This window comes from Apaloderma vittatum, unplaced genomic scaffold (genome assembly GCF_000703405.1).
Source record: "Apaloderma vittatum isolate BGI_N311 unplaced genomic scaffold, ASM70340v1 scaffold9146, whole genome shotgun sequence".
In the NCBI taxonomy this organism is placed as follows: Eukaryota; Metazoa; Chordata; class Aves; order Trogoniformes; family Trogonidae; genus Apaloderma; species Apaloderma vittatum.
The window spans coordinates 9,431-29,192 of record NW_009719966.1 but is presented as its reverse complement, the minus strand read 5'-3'; the positions used below and the strand labels follow the sequence as shown (position 1 = coordinate 29,192).

Sequence of the window (19,762 nt, the reverse complement as noted above, 5' to 3'; positions counted from 1 at the left end):
TTTCTGCTTCAATTTATTGATTTTTCTTTTTATTATATTTCTTTTTATAATAAAATTCCTGGCTGGAGCCTTTCTGCCTCGGGCATAAAAGAGGGCGATGCCTGTGGGCCCCTCTCTAGGGATCTAGAGCAGGGCCGGGGGAGGCGGCACAAACAGGGTTAAAGCAGGCGGGGAGGATGCGTTTTATTTACTATTTTTTTGGAATTTATATCGCTGTTTGAGGTTCGCGAGCAAGCTTTCCCTTTTAAAGCCTTCTCCGACAGCGTTTCTCTCTAAATATTTAAGCTTTCTAAAGCCTGAGTCCAAAGCCCCGCCGTGATTTTCTGGGCTGGGAACTGGCTAAGCCGCATCAGAATTGTAGAATTTTAGATGTGTTTGCGGAGAGAGCTGCTTATATCCTTCTTAGGGCGGTGGAGTTCATAAAAAGCAGCGATAATATACAGGTTTCGTGAGTTTAAAGGCCTCTCTCTGTTCGCGGGGAATAAGCCTCGCTCAGTGTGCCAGCACGAAGCGGGTACAGTAGCCTTTTGTTATTATTTTTGTCGGTTGCCATGATAGGAAAGGGAATAATGGGTTGTTATTTGAGTTTTTTGAGGCCTTGTCTGGCCTGGGAACAATGGGGGAGCGTAGTGCCTTATTTCCGAGCTGGGGACGTGGAGTTACTGTGGAGTTCATCGAGGAGTTGCGTTGGGATTCTTAATGCCTGGAGTTTGTACAAAAGGTGTTTGCTCAGAGTTGAGTAGAAATGTAGAGGTGGGGGGAAGCATTGCTGTCATAGCAGGACACTTCTGCTCTTTGGAAAGGGAGGAATCACCACTTCCGACGGCATTTCTGTAGGGATGGTTGTTTTAAGTAGTTCCAGGCAGGTCCAGGCAGTGGAAGCTCGTGGAATCTGCTGGAATTCGGCACCGGAGAGCTTCACGGGCAAAAGCTTTGGCACGTGGCAGCCAAGGGAAGCAAGACACCCTTTCAGACCATTTAGCGCACGAGTTGCGGTGTCAAGGCGTAAAAGCTGGCGGGGCGAAGGCGTTTAATATCCTGCAGATGTGCTGGCCCTTGCTCCGTATGTGAATCAGGGTATTACATAAATGAGAGTTGGTAAAGCAGTGTATTGTTTTTCTAGAGTCAAGTGCATGCCAGGTGCTTTACAAACAAGAAGAGAAAGTCCCTGTCTTGGAGACGTTGCGATCCATAATGAGATATTATCGATCAAACCTGCTTTGGGGAAGTTTTGGTAGCCCATGAGGCTGCCCAGGTGGCAAGATCTGGGACAAATATTTGCGTGGAATGCAAGGAATGGCGGTAGAACAGGGCCAGGAGCTAATTAACCTGGCAACGCAGTGCAGCGTGTTCTCATTGCGCACTTGGGGTTACGTTTTCATTTGGCATTTTACCCTTTTGGTGTTTGTGAGGCTGTGGCTAGAAATTTGACACTAATGTTAATGTAACGTCTGACATTAAGTGCTTAAGTTGGATGCTTGGGCAGCTGCTGACCAAACGTGGGGGTTATTTTTCAGCCAGATAATTTTCCCGATCTGATTCACCATGTGACCTCATCAACAAATGTGTCAGAGCAGAACAGGGAGCTGATCCTGGGGCAAGAGAAGCAATTGCTGAAGCTGATACTCCTGTTGAAAAGTGGTGTAGGGGTTTCTGAAACTACACCATAGTGTTGCAGAAAAAAACCCCACAAAAATGTTTTAAAAAAGCTGTTGTTTGACTTCTGCCTCGTAGGAATCTGTGGTTCGGGGGAGAAGCAGTTGGCCAGTTCTTTAAAGGCAAATCAGATTTAAAGTTTGGTCGCCTGACGGGAGAATCTTATTTCTCGATCCAGATTAGAGTTTTCCCAGCTCAGAAACGCAGCAAATCAAGACCTTGCAGATGCTTCCTTTCCCCCATCAGTGTTTTTGTGAGGTGAAATATCTCTCTGACAATGGGATTCTCAGCAGCTATTAGCTGGTCCAGCGATTTCTTTGTGACTTTTCTTTAGCCCGTCTGCCACCCTTGGTACCGGGAGGCTCTGCCAGGCGATGGCAGTGGTAGAGGAACGCGTTTCTTCTTTTGGCATCTTAGTGTTTGATTGCTCAGAGGTGTGTTTTTTACAAGCTTCCCCATTGCAATTCCGTGGTGGGAAGGGATTTGCTGTCAAATGCCGTTTCGTCTCTGTTGCCAGAGTATTTAGTTCTGTGGCATTTCTGTGTGTGAATGACCTGCAGGCAAACTTTCCGAGGAACTGGGGAGCTTTTGTTGCCCGCAGAGCATGCTGCTATCACATTGCTATTACTCAATAATGGGTTGACCTGGACATTAGGTTGCGAAAATTTAAACAAATTGTAAACTATTGAACTTTGCCCCACACATACTGCTTGTTTCTCCGTCCGGTTCCTGTTGTTGACAGGGGATTTAGTGAAAACAAATCTATGTTAAAATAAGCAAGTGGAATTGTGAGGCAGGAGAGCTTAGCTTGGCTGCTGTGTGTGATGAGCAGCTTTGTGTCGCTGGCTCTTGTACGTGGTGAGCAATCGCTTTATGGGCCGGATTCGTTTGGAATAGAAGAATAAATGGAGTTTCACTGATTTCTGGGAAGCTTTGTTCATTTACATAAGCTGTGAATCTCGGCCGCTTCTTCTCTTGTCAGGAAATTTCACGGCTTCTTTCAGTCCCTGGGGGATATTGGACCAGCAGAGGCAGCTAAACGTTGTGCCTTCGGCTGCAAACAGGTTTGCTCCAGAGAAGGCTTCCTTCTTGCTTAGATATTGCGACGTTCCAGTGATCTCTCTGCGCGTGCCGGTGTTGAGCTGTCCGGCTGGAGCGCGTTTTCTGTTAACGTGCTGAATCTCTCCGCAGGGATTTTCCATCGGAGGCCATGGAGCTTTCAGCCAACGAGCTCAGCATTTACGACAAGCTCTCGGAGACGATTGATCTAGTGAGGCAGACTGGCCACCAGTGCGGGATGTCAGAAAAAGCCATCGAGAAATTCATCAAGCAGCTCTTGGAAAGAAACGAACCTCAAAGGGGACCTCCACGGTACCCTGTCTTGGTGGCTCTCTACAAGGTAAGATGCTTTTTGTGCATGCGCAGACTGTTTGAGGGTCAGAAATTCTCCTTTGGCACCTGAGCCTTTTATTTCCCATTGCATTTGCTGGATTTTTTTTCCCAAGTTCTTTACTTAAAAAGCTGTGAAGTGTAGCTTCCTTCCTTTGTCCCACGAGCTGGTTTGTAAAAAAAACAAAAAACAACTGACTGGGATTTGGAATTGCTCGTGTGTGTTAAAAGTTTAACGTGTCAACACCTTCCTCTTCTTAAATTATTAAAGAATGAGACTTGGATTGATTTTTCAGGCAAAGATTCCCAGTGTCAGCGCCGTCACTGGAAATGGGAGGAAGGAAGGGAAGTTCAGGGCTGAATAATGAGGAGATCCAGTTTCTGTTTCTGACCCTGTCACAAGCTTCTGCCTGTCTTTATCCTCCTTCTAGTCTAGAAAATTAACCTGTTGCCATGATGCTAGAGAGATACGTTGAGACCCTTAACTAAAAGGTGCCATAAAAAGTTTTGCAGAGTGGGTGGAGGGATGCTACTGTTGGGTAGGTTTGAGATGTTCATTACAAGGATGGAAAACTTCCCCCTGGCATGATACTCAGTAATATTTTAGCGTTGTCTTTACAGAATCATCACGATGGATTCCATTTAGAAAAAAATTCAGCTTTCTTCCTCACGTCCTATAAAAAACTGTAAAAAGGCAGGAGAAGAGGAAACTTGAACTTTCAGCTTCTATTCTTGTTTTTGCTGTTGATTCGCTTTGACTTTGGCCAGGGGGAGAAATGTGTCACGTCTTTGGGATTCTGGTACGGAGGAGGGAGCTGGTGCCAACTCTGCCAGAGTGTTTTGAGGCTTGACGGATGTTTGCTAAAAGCCTTGAAAACCTTGTGCAAGAGGTATGGCAGAAGTGCCAGCTTTTATTTGATTAGGTAGGAGGAATCGGAAGTGTTTGTAGATGATCTTCATTGCTCCAGTCCTGGATTATTTGCAGGAACAGAGCTGTGTTGCTTGGGTTTGAAGATTCCTTAATTTTGTCCCTGGACAGCCCTAACAGTAAAACGGAGTGACAGCTCGATGTGCTGAAATAGCATTGCGGTTCAACAAGGAGCCACCACAAAAATTGGAGCGTTCCTCCTAGAGCACGCAGCCCCAGCCCTTTGATACCAGCCAGGAGGTGTGTCCTGTCGCGACGACACGTCATCTGGCTGCGGTGTAATTAATTCTGGGCCTGTTTTCTCTCGCAGGGCCTGCTCACGCTCGGCCTGGTCTTGCTGACCGTTTACTTCGTGATCCAGCCCTACAGCCCGCTGGCCCCTGAAGCTCCGCTCTCCAGAGCCCACGCCTGGGGCTCCCTCATCGGTCACATCCGACTGCTCCCTCTGCCCATTGCCAAGAAGTACATGCTTGAGAGTAAGGAAGTGATTTCTCTGCTATAATATAAGAAATACCAAGTTAAATACCAGCCCCGTGAGCCATTTGTGTGTCTCTCTGGGCACCACATGTGTTACTGCCGTGGCACCGTGGTTTTTTCTTTTCCTACCACCATGCTTCAAAATAGCCTCTTGAGTTCTAGCTAGGGCTCTTTTCCTTCTATTCATCGAGGCTAAAGCATATTTTATCTCCAACTTTGTAATTTTGTTCTTGCACATTCTCTTTTCCTTGCTTTTAACACCTCAGGTTTTTTTTTCTTCCACAAGAGTTCTCCTTCCTCTAAAAATCTGCAGTTCTGAGAATCACACTGAGATAGCTGTGCTGGGTAAATGTCACCTTCTTTTATTTTTTTTCTGAGTAAGCAGGCAAAAGCAGCTTGACAACCAAATCTTGGTATCTGGGTGCAGAGTGTAGAAACCTCAACATGTGACCTGGCTTTAAGGAAAAGCAGTTTTTGCCAAATGGTGTATTGGGAGAGGGCCGTGGGCTCAAGAGCTGCGGTGTTAATAGCAGTTAATGGAACATTAAGGGCAACAGTGTGTGCGTGAGGAAGCTCGTTAAGCGACTCCCTAATGAGATGGTTCCATCACGGGAGAAGAACACAATAGATTTTCCAAGACTGGTATAACAGGAATGGAAAAATTTGAAAATTTCTCCTTCTTGGTTAATCGTTTCCACTGACTTAGACTGGCAAATGGGTGTGAGCAGGGGCTCTGCCCCTGATAAAACACAAAGACTGTCGGTAACGATAAAGCAGCGAATTATTTTGAGCAGAGACGTGGCACAATGTTGATTGTCTGTCGGCTCGCTGTAAAAACAAACCCCTGTATCCATGCCCTCGACGGGTTTATATTTAGCTTTGGCGGCTCATTGTGTCGGGGTTGTCCGTTCTGGCTCTGCCCTCCCTGCCGTTGCTAAAAAGGGCGCCCTGAAACACCAGCGCCGTCCTGCGTTTGCTCCACGTGTCTCCCTCTCTTCCGCCGACACGTGGGATTTCGGTTGGGTCGGGTTCATATGGGTGGGACAGGGTATCCCTCCTTGTTCATCTCCTTCCTTAAAACCCTGGGATCCCTCGCAGGGAGGAAAAAAACATGGGCGAGGAGATGGCTCCGATAGACGCTTGGCATGAGCCTGCTCGCTTATCTCGTGCGTTTCAGCGTTGACGTGAGTCTGTGCACACCCCTCTGCTGCGGTACGGCGAGGGAAACCAGTGGGAACTTTAACGCTCGTATTTATTCAGTGGAATTTTGTTCAGGAAGTCAGAAGGTTTTGTTCAGAAGGTTCTTCCTTCGGTTGCCCCCTTGGATGAGGAGAGCCCAGGGAGGTTGCTCGGGACACCAAAAGGTTTCTAGGACAGGGGCTGCCTGAAATGGGGAGCATCTTGCTGTGAAGATAAATAAGAGCAGGAGCAAGCCTGGGCTGCTGATGGAAAAAGCAGCTGAATGGGGAGGAGATCAGGAAATGTCCAAAGGAGTAGGGGAAAAGGGAAGGATGGATGGAGAGGAAGGGTGTGAGGCTGTTGTTTAAATGCATATAAAATCGTTAATGCCTCCACGAGCCCTGGAAATCTGAAGTGATGAGAGACAGGGTGGCCACCAAGCCAGCTCTGGGGAAAGGAGGGGAGGTGCAGAGGGGATGAGGCTGTTCCAGCCCTGTTTTTCCAGCAGCATTAGGTTGTGGTGGAATACACAGTATGTCCCAATTAACAGATTCGCTGGGGATGGCCGGGGTAACTTTGATCTTGCCTCAGTAAAAGGAACTGGGCTCGACCCCTGCGATTTGAACGGGAGAGTGCAGCACCCAGCCTGAACCTTGGCTGGGTTCCTGTGGGAATCCCTCGTGTCCTGGCTTCCCGGCAGGCAGCTGCGGCCACCGGGGCCATCCCAGCAACTGCCTGTCCCAGCCGAGTTGGTGTCAACTTCACAGCTCGCTGTCGAGTGGTAAAGCCATCTGACAGAGATCCTGAAGAGGGACTTCCTGGCGTGGGACTGAGTGGTCTCCCGAGCTCCCTTTCAGCCCTGCCTTGTGCATGTTTTGCCCATGAAGGGAAGGGGTAACACTGGGTCTTGCTGTCACATTTGCTGGTGTGAGCATAAGGCGGGGAGACTTTGCAAGCAGGTCTAGTGTTCTCCAGTTCACACTTGCATGGGAGAAGGCACCGTGCAAGGTTTTCTGTGCTGCTCACAGCCGAGAAAACCACTCGACTTACAGACTCTTCTTCCTTTCTCTACGTAGATCCTGGAAGATGAAAATTTTGAGGGGGCTGAGGATGAAGCTTGGAGCTTTCTGTGCTTGGGCACCCGTTCAAATCCAGCTCGGGCTGTTCTTGTTGAGAGCCACCTGTTAGCAGTTGGGAGGCTGCTTTGGCCCCGCCGGCAATCCTGGCAAGATTCCCCCGGCCGCGCCGCCCGATGTGGCGTGGACAAAGCCCGGCTGTGGCAAGCGTGGGTGGTCCAGGTCGCTTCCTCCGGGCCCGGAGCAGGGGCAGGCCTGCGTGGGGCTGTGGTCTGGGGCCGAGCTGTCCCTCCTGAGCCTGACTGAGGAGCAAGTGGGCTTGGGGCAGCTTTCCTGTCTCCGGGATTGCAGGTTGCAGCCTGGTCCAGGGGGAGATGTGGGCTGAGCAGCCGGGGTTGTGTTGCCCAACGAGGGGAGCTCAGATGCCTGGTTTCCCCCGAGAGTGAGAGCCACGTATTGGAGTGGTGAGGAGGCTTCAGGAGGAGCCTCTCTCCTGCTCCCCTCTCCCTCCGGCTCCGCCTTCACTCTCTCCTTCATCCTCATTCCACCCCATGAGCCATGCCCTTGGTGACCGATGGCTGTGGGTGGACCTTCAAGCAGCCGGGGTGAAGAGCAGTGGCCGCAAAGCGCTCTCTTGCGTTAAGTTTATAGGATCGGGTCCAAAGTAAATTTCCTTTTTGCCTGTCTCTCTGCTCCGTGGCTTGCCGGCTTTCTCTGGGTCAATTCCCCTAAAAAACTAATGTTCCCACCCTCTGTTTCTTCAAAGTTGACTCTTAGACCCTTGAGCTTGGCGTCCATGCTTCTTTTTCAGCTGTTTTCCCAGGGCTAGGAAACAAGGTCCCTTTGGTTGGGGCAAAGTTCTGTGGAAATGTGGTTTGCATTTGCTTTTCCTGAGCTCGTGTTTACGCGAAGCTTGTGAAAGCCCCGGTGTGGGGTCACGCTGCTTGCTCTGGGCTGGAGGGGACGCCACTCTGGGCACACATGGGTTAACTCAAGGCCTTCTGCTGCTGCTTCAAGGAGAAAGTAGGGCCTGTGTAACCTGGATTCGTTTATCTTCTCTGATGTAGGCTGACACAGACAAGTCATTCCCTCTGTGTTTCAGTTCTCTGGTGCAAAGTACAGATACGAGTACTTCCCTGCAAGCTTTAGGGAGTAATATAACAAGCTCTCAAAGTCTGTAGTAATTGGAGCCAAATGAAAAGGCAGGTTTTCTCTTTTTTTTTTTTTAATTGGAAGTTTTAAAACCATGATAGTGGTCATTCTGCCTGTTTTTCAGTGGTTTTTCCCTTCACAGCTGTGTGGCATCCTTATAGCTTTGTTAATATCTAAATACAAATTTTGATGTCACCTGCTTGATAGCTGTTCCCCACCAGCTTCTCAGAGCAGTGACGTGATGAGCAGAGCATTAAGTTGCTCTTACGTTAACGTGTGTGTCTGCCCACGGTAAGTTCAGCTGTGAAACCCCAGCAGAGCAGGTCGGTCGGTGACGAACAGGCTCTCGTGCAGCGACAGGACAGTTTGCGCGTCGTACTCATGGAAGAGGTTTGTAATGACCTCGAGGAAAATCCAACTTCGCTTCTGGTAGTGAGACCGTGTCCTGAGCGCGTACATCTTACACCACGTGCATCTAAAATCAACCACATGGGAGCTGCTCAGCACACCTGAAATCAGGTGCAAGCGCACGCGTAGCTCAGTGTGAGAACACAGATCCTGTGCAATTTACCCCCAGCTTGGAGAAGACTCAGTGTCTTAAATGCTTTTTTTTTTTTTTCCCTAGACCAGCAGGGCTAAAAATCATCTCTCTGGGTTCTATACATAACCTGTTCCGGAGAAAGGAACCTTGCTGGAGGAGCTGGTTTTTAAGCAGCGCCTTGTAACTGGCCTGTCACTGTCACATCCCGAGGGCTGCCGGGTGCCAGAGCTATTTGTGGGGACGGGTCACAGCAGGCTGGGTCACTGGGAGAGCAGAGCAGCCCCTGCCTCTTGGCTGGCCACCTTCAGGCCCAGCTTGGAGGCTTGTCTTGGCGCCTGGCCACGTCCTGGCTTCTTTCTGATCTTAACCCTTTGCAGGCAGCTCGCGCCGAGCCAGCCACGGCCACACAGCTCCCCGCTTCTCAGGCTTCTCCTCTCCTTCAGTAGCCCTCAAGCATCTTTATCCTCGGTGCGTCTGTGCGCAGAAAAGGAACATCCAGCACACCTGCTTCACACGAGGGTGGGCTCTCTGCTGCCTGAGTGCACTGTGGGCTGAGCACCCAGGTACCGAGCCAGCCCTTCCCCGTGGGGTTTTTCAGCCCCCGCCGCATCTGACCTGCGCGGGTCGGTGATGCGCGGCCCGCAACCAGCAGATTGCGCAATAAGGCTGCTTGGGAGGTAAAGCAGGGTCTGATTTCTGACTTGTTGCTGCCTTCAGCAAGGCCTTTTCCTCTTGCTCGCTAAAGATCTTACTCTTTTCTTTTTTTTTTTCTTTTTTTTTCGTCCCTTGAGCAAAGCCAGGCTGGTTGGCTCTTGTGTTTGTGCACACTCTCATGCACCTGCTCTGGGGGCTGGATGTGAGCGTGATGCAGGTTCCAGGGCTCCTTCCCACCGCCCTACAGCTGCCAGTTTATCTGATCACTTCTTTTTATGTGTGTTTAAACAACCCTTTTATAACATAACCTGCGAGTGACCAAAAGATGTGTGTTGGTTCATTCAAAGGTGAAAAAAAAAAAAGCTGACTTTGCAGTGCAGGTTGGTGCCAAGCTGTTTTCAGATACTGCTTTGCTTTGGCCTCTGTTCAGCCAGGGGACTGTTTATTTGGATTTGGTGACGGTAAACTTAACTCCAAATCGTTGTGGTAATCCAGAACATGAAAAAAAACCTTTTTCGCTTTTGTATTTTGATGCCTCCAGAATTTCTTGTTTCCTCATTTTCAGAGCAAGTGAATTCTTCCTTTTTTTGGGTTTGCTTCCCTGGAAAAAGAGAGTGTGCTGTGCCACCTGTGACCCCTTGCAGAGGCATTTAGCAGCCTAGCAGAGCCTGGTGACACAGACAGGTCAAACCTTTCACAGACTGAAGCCACCACCAGGAAAACAGCAACAACCAGGAGGGATTTCTTCCAAGAGCGTGCCCTTCCTCTGGGCTAGATCGCTCACGCAGGCGCTGCCAGAGCAGCCCAAGCTGTCTTTTGAGGCACATAACCAGAGATTGCAGGCTGGAGTGAACCTTGGAGACTTCCCGGGGAGCTGGGTGGCTGCCTGCCGTTTTCTAGATTGGTAGGTGCGGATTTTTCCTGGAAATAATGCTCTTTCGCCCCAGCGGACTGTGAGTTCCTCTTGGGCCAGGCTGAGCAGACTCGATCTCGCAACGTCTCGTTGCATCAAAATCATTGGTGTGCTTTGCTAGAGACTGACTGATCATCCTCCGGTTGTTTGACCAGCCGGGACCCATTAGTGAAATGAATGAGTAGTTCTTCAAGCTGTTGACTTTTTACGCTGAACAAAAAATGAGGTTTTCTCGAGGAGTTTTTTGGAGCGGTTGTTTTGTTGCTCGCGGTTCTGAAAAGTGCCCTGAACCAAACTGGGAGGAACTTTCTTCTCCTGACATAAAGATATTGAATAAACTCAGAGCTACAAGCAAGAGATGAGGATCTTGAGGTGAACGGGGACCCTCTTTGTAGTTTATATTTAAAACTCCACCGTGATGCATTCCTTAATTAGAACTTCCACGCTGTAATTAGCAAGCGCTCCTTGTCATTCTTGTCTGACTTTTCACCAGTTTAGCCTAGCTTTGACATGACATTATAAATGATCAAATTAGTTTTTAGCCCAGTGAAAAATTTCAGCAGGATGGAGCTTGGGAAATGTTGCTTTTGCAACAAAATTCTCTGAATGTCTCCTCTGAACCGTGCTGCAGCAGAGCTCTTAATTTTTGTGTCTGTAAAGTAAGGATGATCGGATTTGCCCAGTGTTGGAGGTGGTGATCGTGAATTGATGTCTAAATTGCTTTGAGGTTGTAAAATACTGGTTTATCTTTTGATAAAATCTGGGAGAGGGGATGTGGTGTTAAGCAAAAAGCACATCACGCTGCAGTGGCACAGCACGACACGCAACAAGCTATTTACGTGAGGATTAGATTAGCTCTGAGCCTGCAGTGGTCCCAGCGTGGCAAGTGGCTAATCATGCCTCAAGAACAACCTGGCCTGCACATTCTTTGGCTGTCAAATCAAGAACAGTAGATTATGAGCTGCGTTTTCACTCTGAGGTTAAGAGCTAGACCTTGCAAAACCCTGTCCTTAAAAGAGTGGGAAACAGCGCGGTAAAATCCAGCATCTGGAAGCGAGCTATTTCCAACCGAAGGGAGAGCTGAAGCCCTTCTGTGGTGATGGCGATGGGACGTGAGAGCGCTGAGGCTCTCGTGGGCGCTTTGTCACTGGGAACCTCACAGATGGGATCAAACGTCTCCTGAAATTCTCAGCCCTTTGTCAGCTGTGAGAACAGTTTGTAGTTGGGCTTTTGGCCTGGAAGGGACGGGAGGAGGTCGGTATCCCGTGGGCCCAGGTTTTTGTCTGAAAAGGGTCCCTTTGGCAGAGGGGAGGGCATGGTTGCAGAGAGCAGAGGGTGGGCCGAGGTCTTAATCTCTTCCTTTGAAGGGTCTCTTCAGATCCACCTTGGAAAAAGTCCAGACTTTTCCAGACCTGCAGCTGTGGGGAGACATCGTAAGAGCAGAGATCAGCATCTTCTCCTCGTTGGATCTAGCACGTAGGACCGAGGTGGTGGCTGTCGGTGCAGTGCCATAAATGAGTCACTGGGTTGGGCCTGGCTGAGTCCGCACCCCTCCTGAGCTTACCTTTGAGTCGGCCAACGTAGAGTTAGTCCTGCTTTTTGAGAGCCTTCAGGTTTACCTGCTGACCTACCCGATAAGTCTTCTTGTGGTTGTCAGTGATGCCTTGGATCCTCTGAGGGATGGTCCAAAAGCGTTGTGGGTGTGAATGGACCAGCCAGGCTTGTCCAAGAAAGGACAGAGAAATGTCTTGTGAGTGGTCGATGTGCTCTCTGCTATTTGTCACGAGTGATGGTAGCAACAACCTGTAAGGACAAGAAGACCTGGAGGGACCGTGAAGGTCTGGGGGCGTCCCCCTTCCCCTGGCCCAGACTTTGCAGGGCAGACCTACCTGGTGACTGCTGGGGATTGTTTTTCAGCCTTGCAATCCTGAGTGCTGGGGAGCAAACCCGCTCAGTGGGGAGCCAGCGAGCCGCCTCAGCACCTGCAATTCTACTCGCAGGAGATTTTAACTCTTGGTTAGGGTCGGGAGCAGCCCTTGGCTCCATGTGTCATAGAACTGACTGGTACTTGCCCTCCATATGGTCTGTGAAGACACCAGGGCTGTTGCTGAGATCCTGCTCTCAGATCTATGTGGGCAAGTTTCCCTCAGTTTTATTGCTTCTCTACGAGGTGCAGGAGCAGGGCCAGGTCCTTCTCAGTCACCTCTTAGTTTCCAATCTGATTGTCCACACCCAGCATCTCTGGGGTTGTGCGCACACACCCCTCTGCAGTTCTGGGGAAGGCCAAAAAACTTGGGAGATCCTCCATGGGAATGGCTGAGAAGGGTGGGGGCGCTCATTTTAAATGGATTGTAAGTTGAAAATTATTTTTCTGCATAGTGGAAAGTACAGTCATAAACGCCTTCTAGCATTAATCATAGGCATGTTTTAGGGAGAGCTGTTATCTCTTGGTCTGGGCTGGAATTCCCCAGCCCTGGCTGTGCTACGAGCAATCCTGACGAAGGGGAGAAGGGAGCTTTTGTTTGGAGAGCTAATAAAGTGTAAAAGTGAATATTAGGTGGGTATCCTTGATGGAGGAGCTGAGGGTCTGCTCAGGGAGGGGAATCAAAAGAGAGAAGCAGCATCCTGGGTAAAACTCTTGCTCTGGTCCCCCTCCTCGGGCAGGGCAGTCACTCCTCGCCACCCGTACTTGTCATGCCAGGCACACACGTGCTGCTGCACAGGCTAACACCCTCAACAATCAGTCTAAAAGATTAATTACCAAAAAAAAGAAACAAAACCCAACCCGACTTGCAGCATTTGAAATGCAGCTCGACTGTGCTCCGCTCGGGTTATTCACGGGGAAAAGAAATAACCTCGTGAATCGAGCGATTGAGAATGCAAATGTTCCAGCCTGGCTCAAAAGAGGAATCGAGCTCTTTACCGGCAGGCTGATTAGCATCCCCTTATGTGGGGTGCTGCCCTGAGCCCAGAGAGAAAATTTTGGGACAAGTGCGCTCTGGGATGAGGTTTCCGAGTTTTGCCCAGAGAGAAATGACAGTATTGCTGCCTCCCTGCGTGATGAGAGACTGTGAGATAAGTTTTCTTGTTCTCTTCACGGCGACTGCCCTTCCTCTGGTGAGATCCTTCAGCCTTTTGTTTCTTGTCACCAACCAGCTGTTTTCTGAGAGTCGAGGTTTTTTGTTGTCGTAAAACTGAAGCTTTCTACGGCAGCGGAACAAAGATTTTCTTTTTTTTTCCCCCCTCTTGTGAGCAGGGAGGGAAAGTACGTTGGAGCAGTTTCTCATGGGAGTGGGGCTTCTGCTTGCAATGAGGATTTGACACTTAGTTTTGCCTTTTCACCCCTTTCCCTGAAAGCAGTGTAGACACATCTTCCAGAAAGACTGGGAATTGCATCCGCAGCCCTTTCAGCTCATGTCCCGGCAGCAGGGTGGGAAACGCAGCCTTTGGGAGTCGACTGGAAATATTCAGACAGAACAAACCGAAACGAATCCCATCTCCTCCTTGTCGTTACTGCCCAGCAAACCTAAACCTTCTACAACATTCCTCGTTGCCTCTTGCAGACATCAGAGGGGAAAAATAAAACAAAAGCTTTCCTATTAAGCGCTGTTCATCGATTAATACCCACGTGTGTGAGCATGAAACCACGACGGCACTAACAGGCAGGCTGTGCCTGGGCTTTTTTTTCCCCCACTGAAAAGCATCCTTGTTTCTTAACTTTATTTTTGAGGCAGGCCTTCACTGTCTCTTTTCTCTCCCCTTTCCCACCAGCTCCGTTTCCCAAGCTCGGGAGACATGAGCTGTTTTGACACGTGCTGGCGCCGGCTGGGACGGGTGGGCCCGTTGTGAGGACAGATCTCTGGCCATTCCAGGCGAGGTGTGTCCTGAGCCTCAGCTTCGTCCTGGCCCACCCTGACACCCTTGGGTGGGTTTGCTGCCACTTGCATGAGTTAAAAAATCTCCCTGTTGGCTGAAGGCCGTCGCTGCCACAAAATTAGAGCCGCGTCCTTTTGGTGTGACGGCTGCTCCCGTCACTTCTGTTAATGTTGACGAGGAGAGAGGCAGGATATAGGCATCAAGTAATGCTTTCACATAAAAACTGAATTGTTTGAAGATGTAAATATCCTCGATGTTCGCTTGTAGGTCAGTTCAGCCGATTGAGATGACAACAGCTCCTTCTGGGATTTAAAATTAGGGGTTCCCAATGCTGGGTCTTTTCTCCCCGTTTCATCTTCAAGTCAATGCATGGGTTGAACAAAAACAGCAACAGGACATCTTGGCGAAATCTCATTTTCCCCAGTATCTTCTGCATATCGGAGACTGGGCGAACTTTGCCCAGGACAGAGTGTTTCTTAATCAGCGCAGAGGTAAAGGGGAGGGAAGGCATTTCAGAGATGTCTTAGCAGGGTTCGTGGTGCTAACCATGCGAGAGTTTCTCTTTTCAATCTCAGTGTTTCGTGTGAAAGATAATGAGTTTATCATCAAGTCTGTCTCCTTCCCATTTCGTTTTTCCTCTTATTAAGCACGTTCTTCTTGTTTCTTCCCAAGAATGCCAGGACTGGTGGGCAGCAGGTTGCAGACAGAACACTTCTACACTTCCTGCAAACTGCACAGTCTGTTCTGCTGTGAAAAGCCTTCAGATAGCGACAGACTTCGGAGAACTATCGGAAAAGCTCCAGAGGTCCCAGCCTTTTCTAATCAAGGTAAGGCAGGGTCATTAGTCCGAACTCTTAAACAGCCAAAGACACCTGCCCAGTATTTTCAACCACAAACTCAAACTGCTGATTGAGGTAGAAAATATGTCCAAGAAGACATTTAGCCCCAGTTCAAATTGTCAGGGAGCGAGGAGCTCACGGTGTCCTTTGCAAGTTGTTCCTCTGACTAATTGTCCTTGTGGTTGGAAGCTTAGCAGTCAGGCTGGTTGTTACTTTTGGATGTTCCTTGGCAGGATGGAAACAGGAGAGGGCACGACCCCCAGGGGTGCAGCTTTTATCTTTGTTTTGTGTCGTTGAAGACAGGGCAGCGTCTCTCCTATGAAGAACTGAAGCATTTCCAGTCCCAGGATCCAGACCTGGCGGAGGTTATCGTAGAGGAAAATTTGGCTGAATTGTGGAGCTGCCCCTTTTTCTTTCCCTGGTGAGTCAAAGACAAAACAGCTGAGAGCTGTGCACACCCCTCCTGTGGGGCACCCAGGCTTTACGCTGATGTGAAACAGGAGCTTGTGAGCTGCGCTTGAACTGGCAGGAAGGGGAACAGGAGTGGGTTACAGGCTTCTGCTGGCACTGATGGGATGCAAGGAGCTGACTTCTTCACTGAAAATGGAGTATCGTGGCTGGGGCTTCATGTATCACTCCCCGTACACGACAAAAATATCCCAGGGACTGCTCAGTCCTGTTCTTCAGGCCGTGTGTTAACGTGGGCTGTGGGCTGATCTCCTGAGAGAACCGGTTTATGTTACTAATCACCTCTGTCTGCTTGGTGGAAATTGTCCCCCGTTAGTGTTGACTGAGAAGAGGTGCCGTGACTTTTGCAAAGCACTGAGAAGGAACGTAAGGCTTAGGGCATCCTGCAGTTGTGTGTTTGGTCTCGTGCAGGAAGAAGCACCAGGCCCTGTCAATGAAAAGCTTTTCACTAAAGCCTTTAGTGTGGCCTCAAGATGTGAACGATTCAGAGCTCTCTAAGGTTGCAGAGCAGAGTAGCACGTTAACAAACTCTTTGCATGCGGAGAAGGGTGAGGAGTAAGGTGGGAAGGTGCCACCTGGTGTGGAACAGGCTCCGGGGCGGTTTCATACGAGCCAAGGAGCAGCGTCCGAGCGGATTTGGAGAAGCAGGTGGTGGAATCTCCGCTTGGCTTGATGCTTGGATGGGATCTTCTCGCTGCGTTTCTCGACTGCAGCACTGGTAGAGGGATGGTGGGAATACACAAGTGTTAATCATGTCAAGCTGCTAGACACGTGTAAAAATAACAAGCCCCACCCTGCCTTTTCCAGTCACATTCCCTGGCCGAGAGAATGGCCTTGGATTCCCCTGCCTTGCCATGTGGTTTCAGTTATGGTTGTGGACAATGGCACCTCTCGATGTCTTTTGTAATTAATGGATCCAGTTGATGTCTCATATTATTTTAAGGGAAGAGGAGAGGGAAATCGAGGCATCTGTGGTCACCTGTTTGATCTTTGTTTATGTGCTCCTGCTGCAAATACTGAGAGGAAGACGTGAAGGAGCACAGGTTTAGAAGCTGAGAGGTCAAACTTTGCTCCTAGAGGCTAGTGGATCAGCAGGCTGTTTATCAAGTACTCATATTTATGAAGAATGTTCATCTTTGATATAGCCTGTTAATTACAGATATTATTGTTTCATGATATTTCTTTTAATATGGGTTGTTTTGTTTAGGAACAAATCTGTGAATAAAACACGGATTCTGCAGGAATTTTTCCCCACCTCCTCTTTGCTGTCCCTCCCCAAGACCGTGTCCCTGGAGAGCTGCTTCCTCATCCACCATCCAGATTTGGGGAATAAGGTGAGAAATTCATCCCAGAGATGTTAATCTCTACCTCTGTGTGTCGTCCCCTGGAACCTCCAAGTCTTTGGGGGGTTTGCAGGCCATTGTCAGCTGATACAACCCCAACACAAAGGGTTTAGGGCTGCCTTGGCTCTGTCCGTCCCTGTGTAAGGTGTCACCTGAGCTCGCTGTGTCCCCAGCAGCCGTGCCTGGGTTTCTGCAGGTGGTACCTTGGTTTCCTCTCCTTTGGCCGTTAAAGATGCCCTTGTGGGGTCCCAGTTCCATTCCCATTTATGTCCTGGCCATGGTGGTTAAATGGATGGGACTTTTTGTGCGTAGTTGGGCAGAATTCATTACGGAGTTGCGTTCCAGGAGCTGTTCCTGGCACTAAGCCTCACCCGTTTTGAGACACCTGCCGTGGACACATTCACATTTGTTGTAGCCTGATCCCCTCCTCCTTTTTCTTGTGGGCTTTGTGGGTGTGAGGGCCTGCGTTGCCTTGGGCAGAAGTGGGGAGAAGGAACCTTGAACCCAGCTACGATCTCCTGGTAACCAGGGGGAGCAGCAAACCTGTGCTTTGCCCCATCTCACCTTGCTGCAGGGCATGACTTACCCCGTCCTTGGTCAGACAGGCACAAGAAAAGCTGACGAGGCGTTTGAAATAGTTCTCCTCTCCTCCTAGAGCTACGGTTTGCGCAGCCTCTTCGCTGTTGGAAGCGGACAGCTCACCCTGACTGTTGTCCCTCTGGACAAGTGCCGAGGACACTGCGAGGCGTTCAAGGTGGAGCTGGAAGCTGGAGATCTGGGTGAGTATTGGGGCTGTAGCGGGGTCAGGGAGATCCTTGGAGTCAGGAGACTCCTTCCACCCGAGTCTTTTCTGTCTGACACCTGAGGCGATGATGTTACCACCTCCAAACCGGTGTGTGTCCGCTTGTTGAGCTACAGAGGAGGGATCTGGATTGGGAGTTTGTGGCTTGGAACGCAAACCTAACGGGATACCGTGAGGTGCTCAGTGTGAAAACCGCGTGGTGTGGGCTGCAGAACACACAACACTCTGCTGGGTGTTGAAAACGTCGAGGGTGGTGTCCTTTCAGAATGTTTCTGCACACCCTCATCATTTCACAGGAGATGTTGAGCGGTCATTAAACACGGATTCGTTTCATGTGGCCTCTGTTGCATCTTCCCCAGGTTTCGCCAGCGCGGATCACTGGGTGATGAGCTTCACGGCCAGAGGGACGGAGCCGGTGGTTGTTTGTGATGGAGCCGCTAGCTAAGGATGAAGGGGTGGGAAAACAGAGCTGTTTCCAGGACAAGAAGACTTTTCAGCTTTGAAGCCAAGGCAACGTCTTGAAGAGATAGAGCTGGGGCAACTGGGGCAGGCAGCTTTGCCACCCTGCATGTTTACAGTGTTTAAAAATGACTGTTTTCCTGACCCTTGAGGTAGTTCTTTGCCTTTCCTCAAATGTATTTTGAGAGAAGCTCAAGCTATTTATGACCTTCCCTGTCCCCTCAGGTAAGCCCAGGGTTTGCAGCAAAAAGGATTTTTTTTCTCCAGGAACGGCAGAGGGATTTCTCAGGATGAGATTCACCTTGTGTCCTTTGTAGATGGTGGCACTTCTGAAACTTTGGGGGGGTTTGGGAGCGGAAGAGGGTGTGTGTGTGACATTTCTGGGTACATTCCTCCTGAGGAGGAGGCTTTGAGCCTGTCTTGTCAGGCCAGCTCTATAAAGGGAATGAATTGGTGACGTGTCCCAACTCAACGCCCTCTCTCCATCACGGCCGTAGCCGTGCTCCCAGGCTGAGATGAGCCTTCCAGCCTGGGGCAGAGACCCTCCCCTCCTGCATCATTCTCGTACCGAAAGAATCTCTTCAGGCCTCTTCTTTGTGTCTTGTGATCGCTATTCTGCGGGTCTCAATCAGGAGGTTGAGCGAGTCAAATAATAACTGTGTTTTTTTTTTTCTCCACCTGCTTTCCTGCAAAATTACTGATGCGAGTTCTAGTGGCGATGGTGCTGGGAGTGCAGCAGGTCTGGAGGGAGACAGGGCTGGGGACAGAGCAGCTCCGTATGAGTTTCATCTTTTTGATTGTGCATTTAAGACACCAAGGGTTGCGTGACCGTTCTTGCGTATTCCTTTCTTGGAGAGGTGTCACCTCTATTCCCAGCCCTACTGGAGCACCTGAAAACTTCCTCATCCCGTTTTTCACATCGACTCCTTCCAGACCTGCAACTCTGTCTTCAGCGCAAACGTTGGTTTTTTCCTGAGTCTTTTCCAAGCTGCCTTCACATGCTTCCTGTTGCTCGAGTGCTGCTTTATCCCGTGCCCCGAGAGAGGCTCGGTTTCGGTGTTTGTAGGCTGCGGATGCTGCGCTCCCGTCCAAGGGCGATCCTTTGGGTCCGATCCTGCTGTTGCAGATCACTTACAGATGTGTCAGGCTGAACTCAGCAGGCCAGGGCTGGGGTTTAGGACATACTCTCACACTTGTTAATATGGAATTGGGAGGGGTTTTGTTTGAAAGCAAGTTAACTGCGTTCTCACGAGCGAGAACCTTTTCCTCTGTGAGTATTTTAGGTGCGCGTCAAATGGCAGATTGGAAGAATGTCTGTCCAGCCTTTGTTTTTTGGGCAAGACCAGGGAAATGGGAGCAAACACTGTCTTAGGGTCTGACAAAAGCTGCCAAGTGGGATGCCCACGTCTGGCTCCTGGACAAGGATAAGACAGAGAACAGTTCCTGCTCCAAAGAATTTAGTCTGAGGCCTTGACACAGCAGACATTTCTATGCATAACCCTTCTTTTTCTCCTCTAAACAAATAAGAACAACCCCAGCAACCACGTTAGTCGGTGTGTGCAGCCCTGAGCACAACCAAAACGCACCAGGTCTGGTGGAACCAATGCGGGAGAGCCTGACTTGCTCAGGACAGCAAGGGACTAATTTAATTTGCAGTGAAATATTGAAGGGAATTGGATTCCCGAGGCTTCTGTTAGTATTGTTAATGCTTGGGGTGTGTTTTACAATTGTCACACTACATGCAGTCTTGTATGTGCCAAGACACACACGCACACACCCCCACCACCCCTCTCCCTCCTCTTAGAGGCCGAGTCTTAGTTCATGGAAATTTGGGAGTTTGGTGATGGCAGAATTAGGGCCTCGTTAGCGACTGTTGCTATTTACGCTCTGGCAGCTCCTCAAGTCAGATTCGAAGGCTGACAAGGTTACTTCACCTCTTGCTGGTTTTGTACCTGATCCCTTCCTTTTGGTGAGAGGCGCAAGGAGGGGAGAACCTGCTGGAGCCATTAG

General features: G+C 49.6%; 1 protein-coding gene across 1 annotated transcript; it reads left to right on the top strand.

Moving 5' to 3' along the window:
* The first annotated feature begins 2,852 nt into the window (after positions 1-2,852).
* Positions 2,853-17,945, top strand: LOC104275018 (chromosome unknown open reading frame, human C6orf89). The gene is made up of 7 exons (XM_009870847.1): positions 2,853-3,055; positions 4,284-4,449; positions 14,514-14,668; positions 14,980-15,101; positions 16,356-16,482; positions 17,147-17,270; positions 17,653-17,945. Exons 1-7 carry the CDS (start codon positions 2,867-2,869, stop codon positions 17,736-17,738), a joined length of 969 nt encoding a protein of 322 aa, XP_009869149.1. The 5' UTR covers positions 2,853-2,866; the 3' UTR covers positions 17,739-17,945.
* Positions 17,946-19,762: the final 1,817 nt, after the last annotated feature.

Coding starts and splice junctions, on each gene's coding strand:
- LOC104275018 (XM_009870847.1), top strand. CDS start 2,867: ATGGAGCTTTCAGCCAACGAGCTCAGCATTTACGACAAGCTCTCGGAG. Junction 15,102..16,355: donor TGCCCCTTTTTCTTTCCCTG/GTGAGTCAAAGA, acceptor TGTTTTGTTTAG/GAACAAATCTGTGAATAAAA. Junction 17,271..17,652: donor GCTGGAAGCTGGAGATCTGG/GTGAGTATTGGG, acceptor CATCTTCCCCAG/GTTTCGCCAGCGCGGATCAC.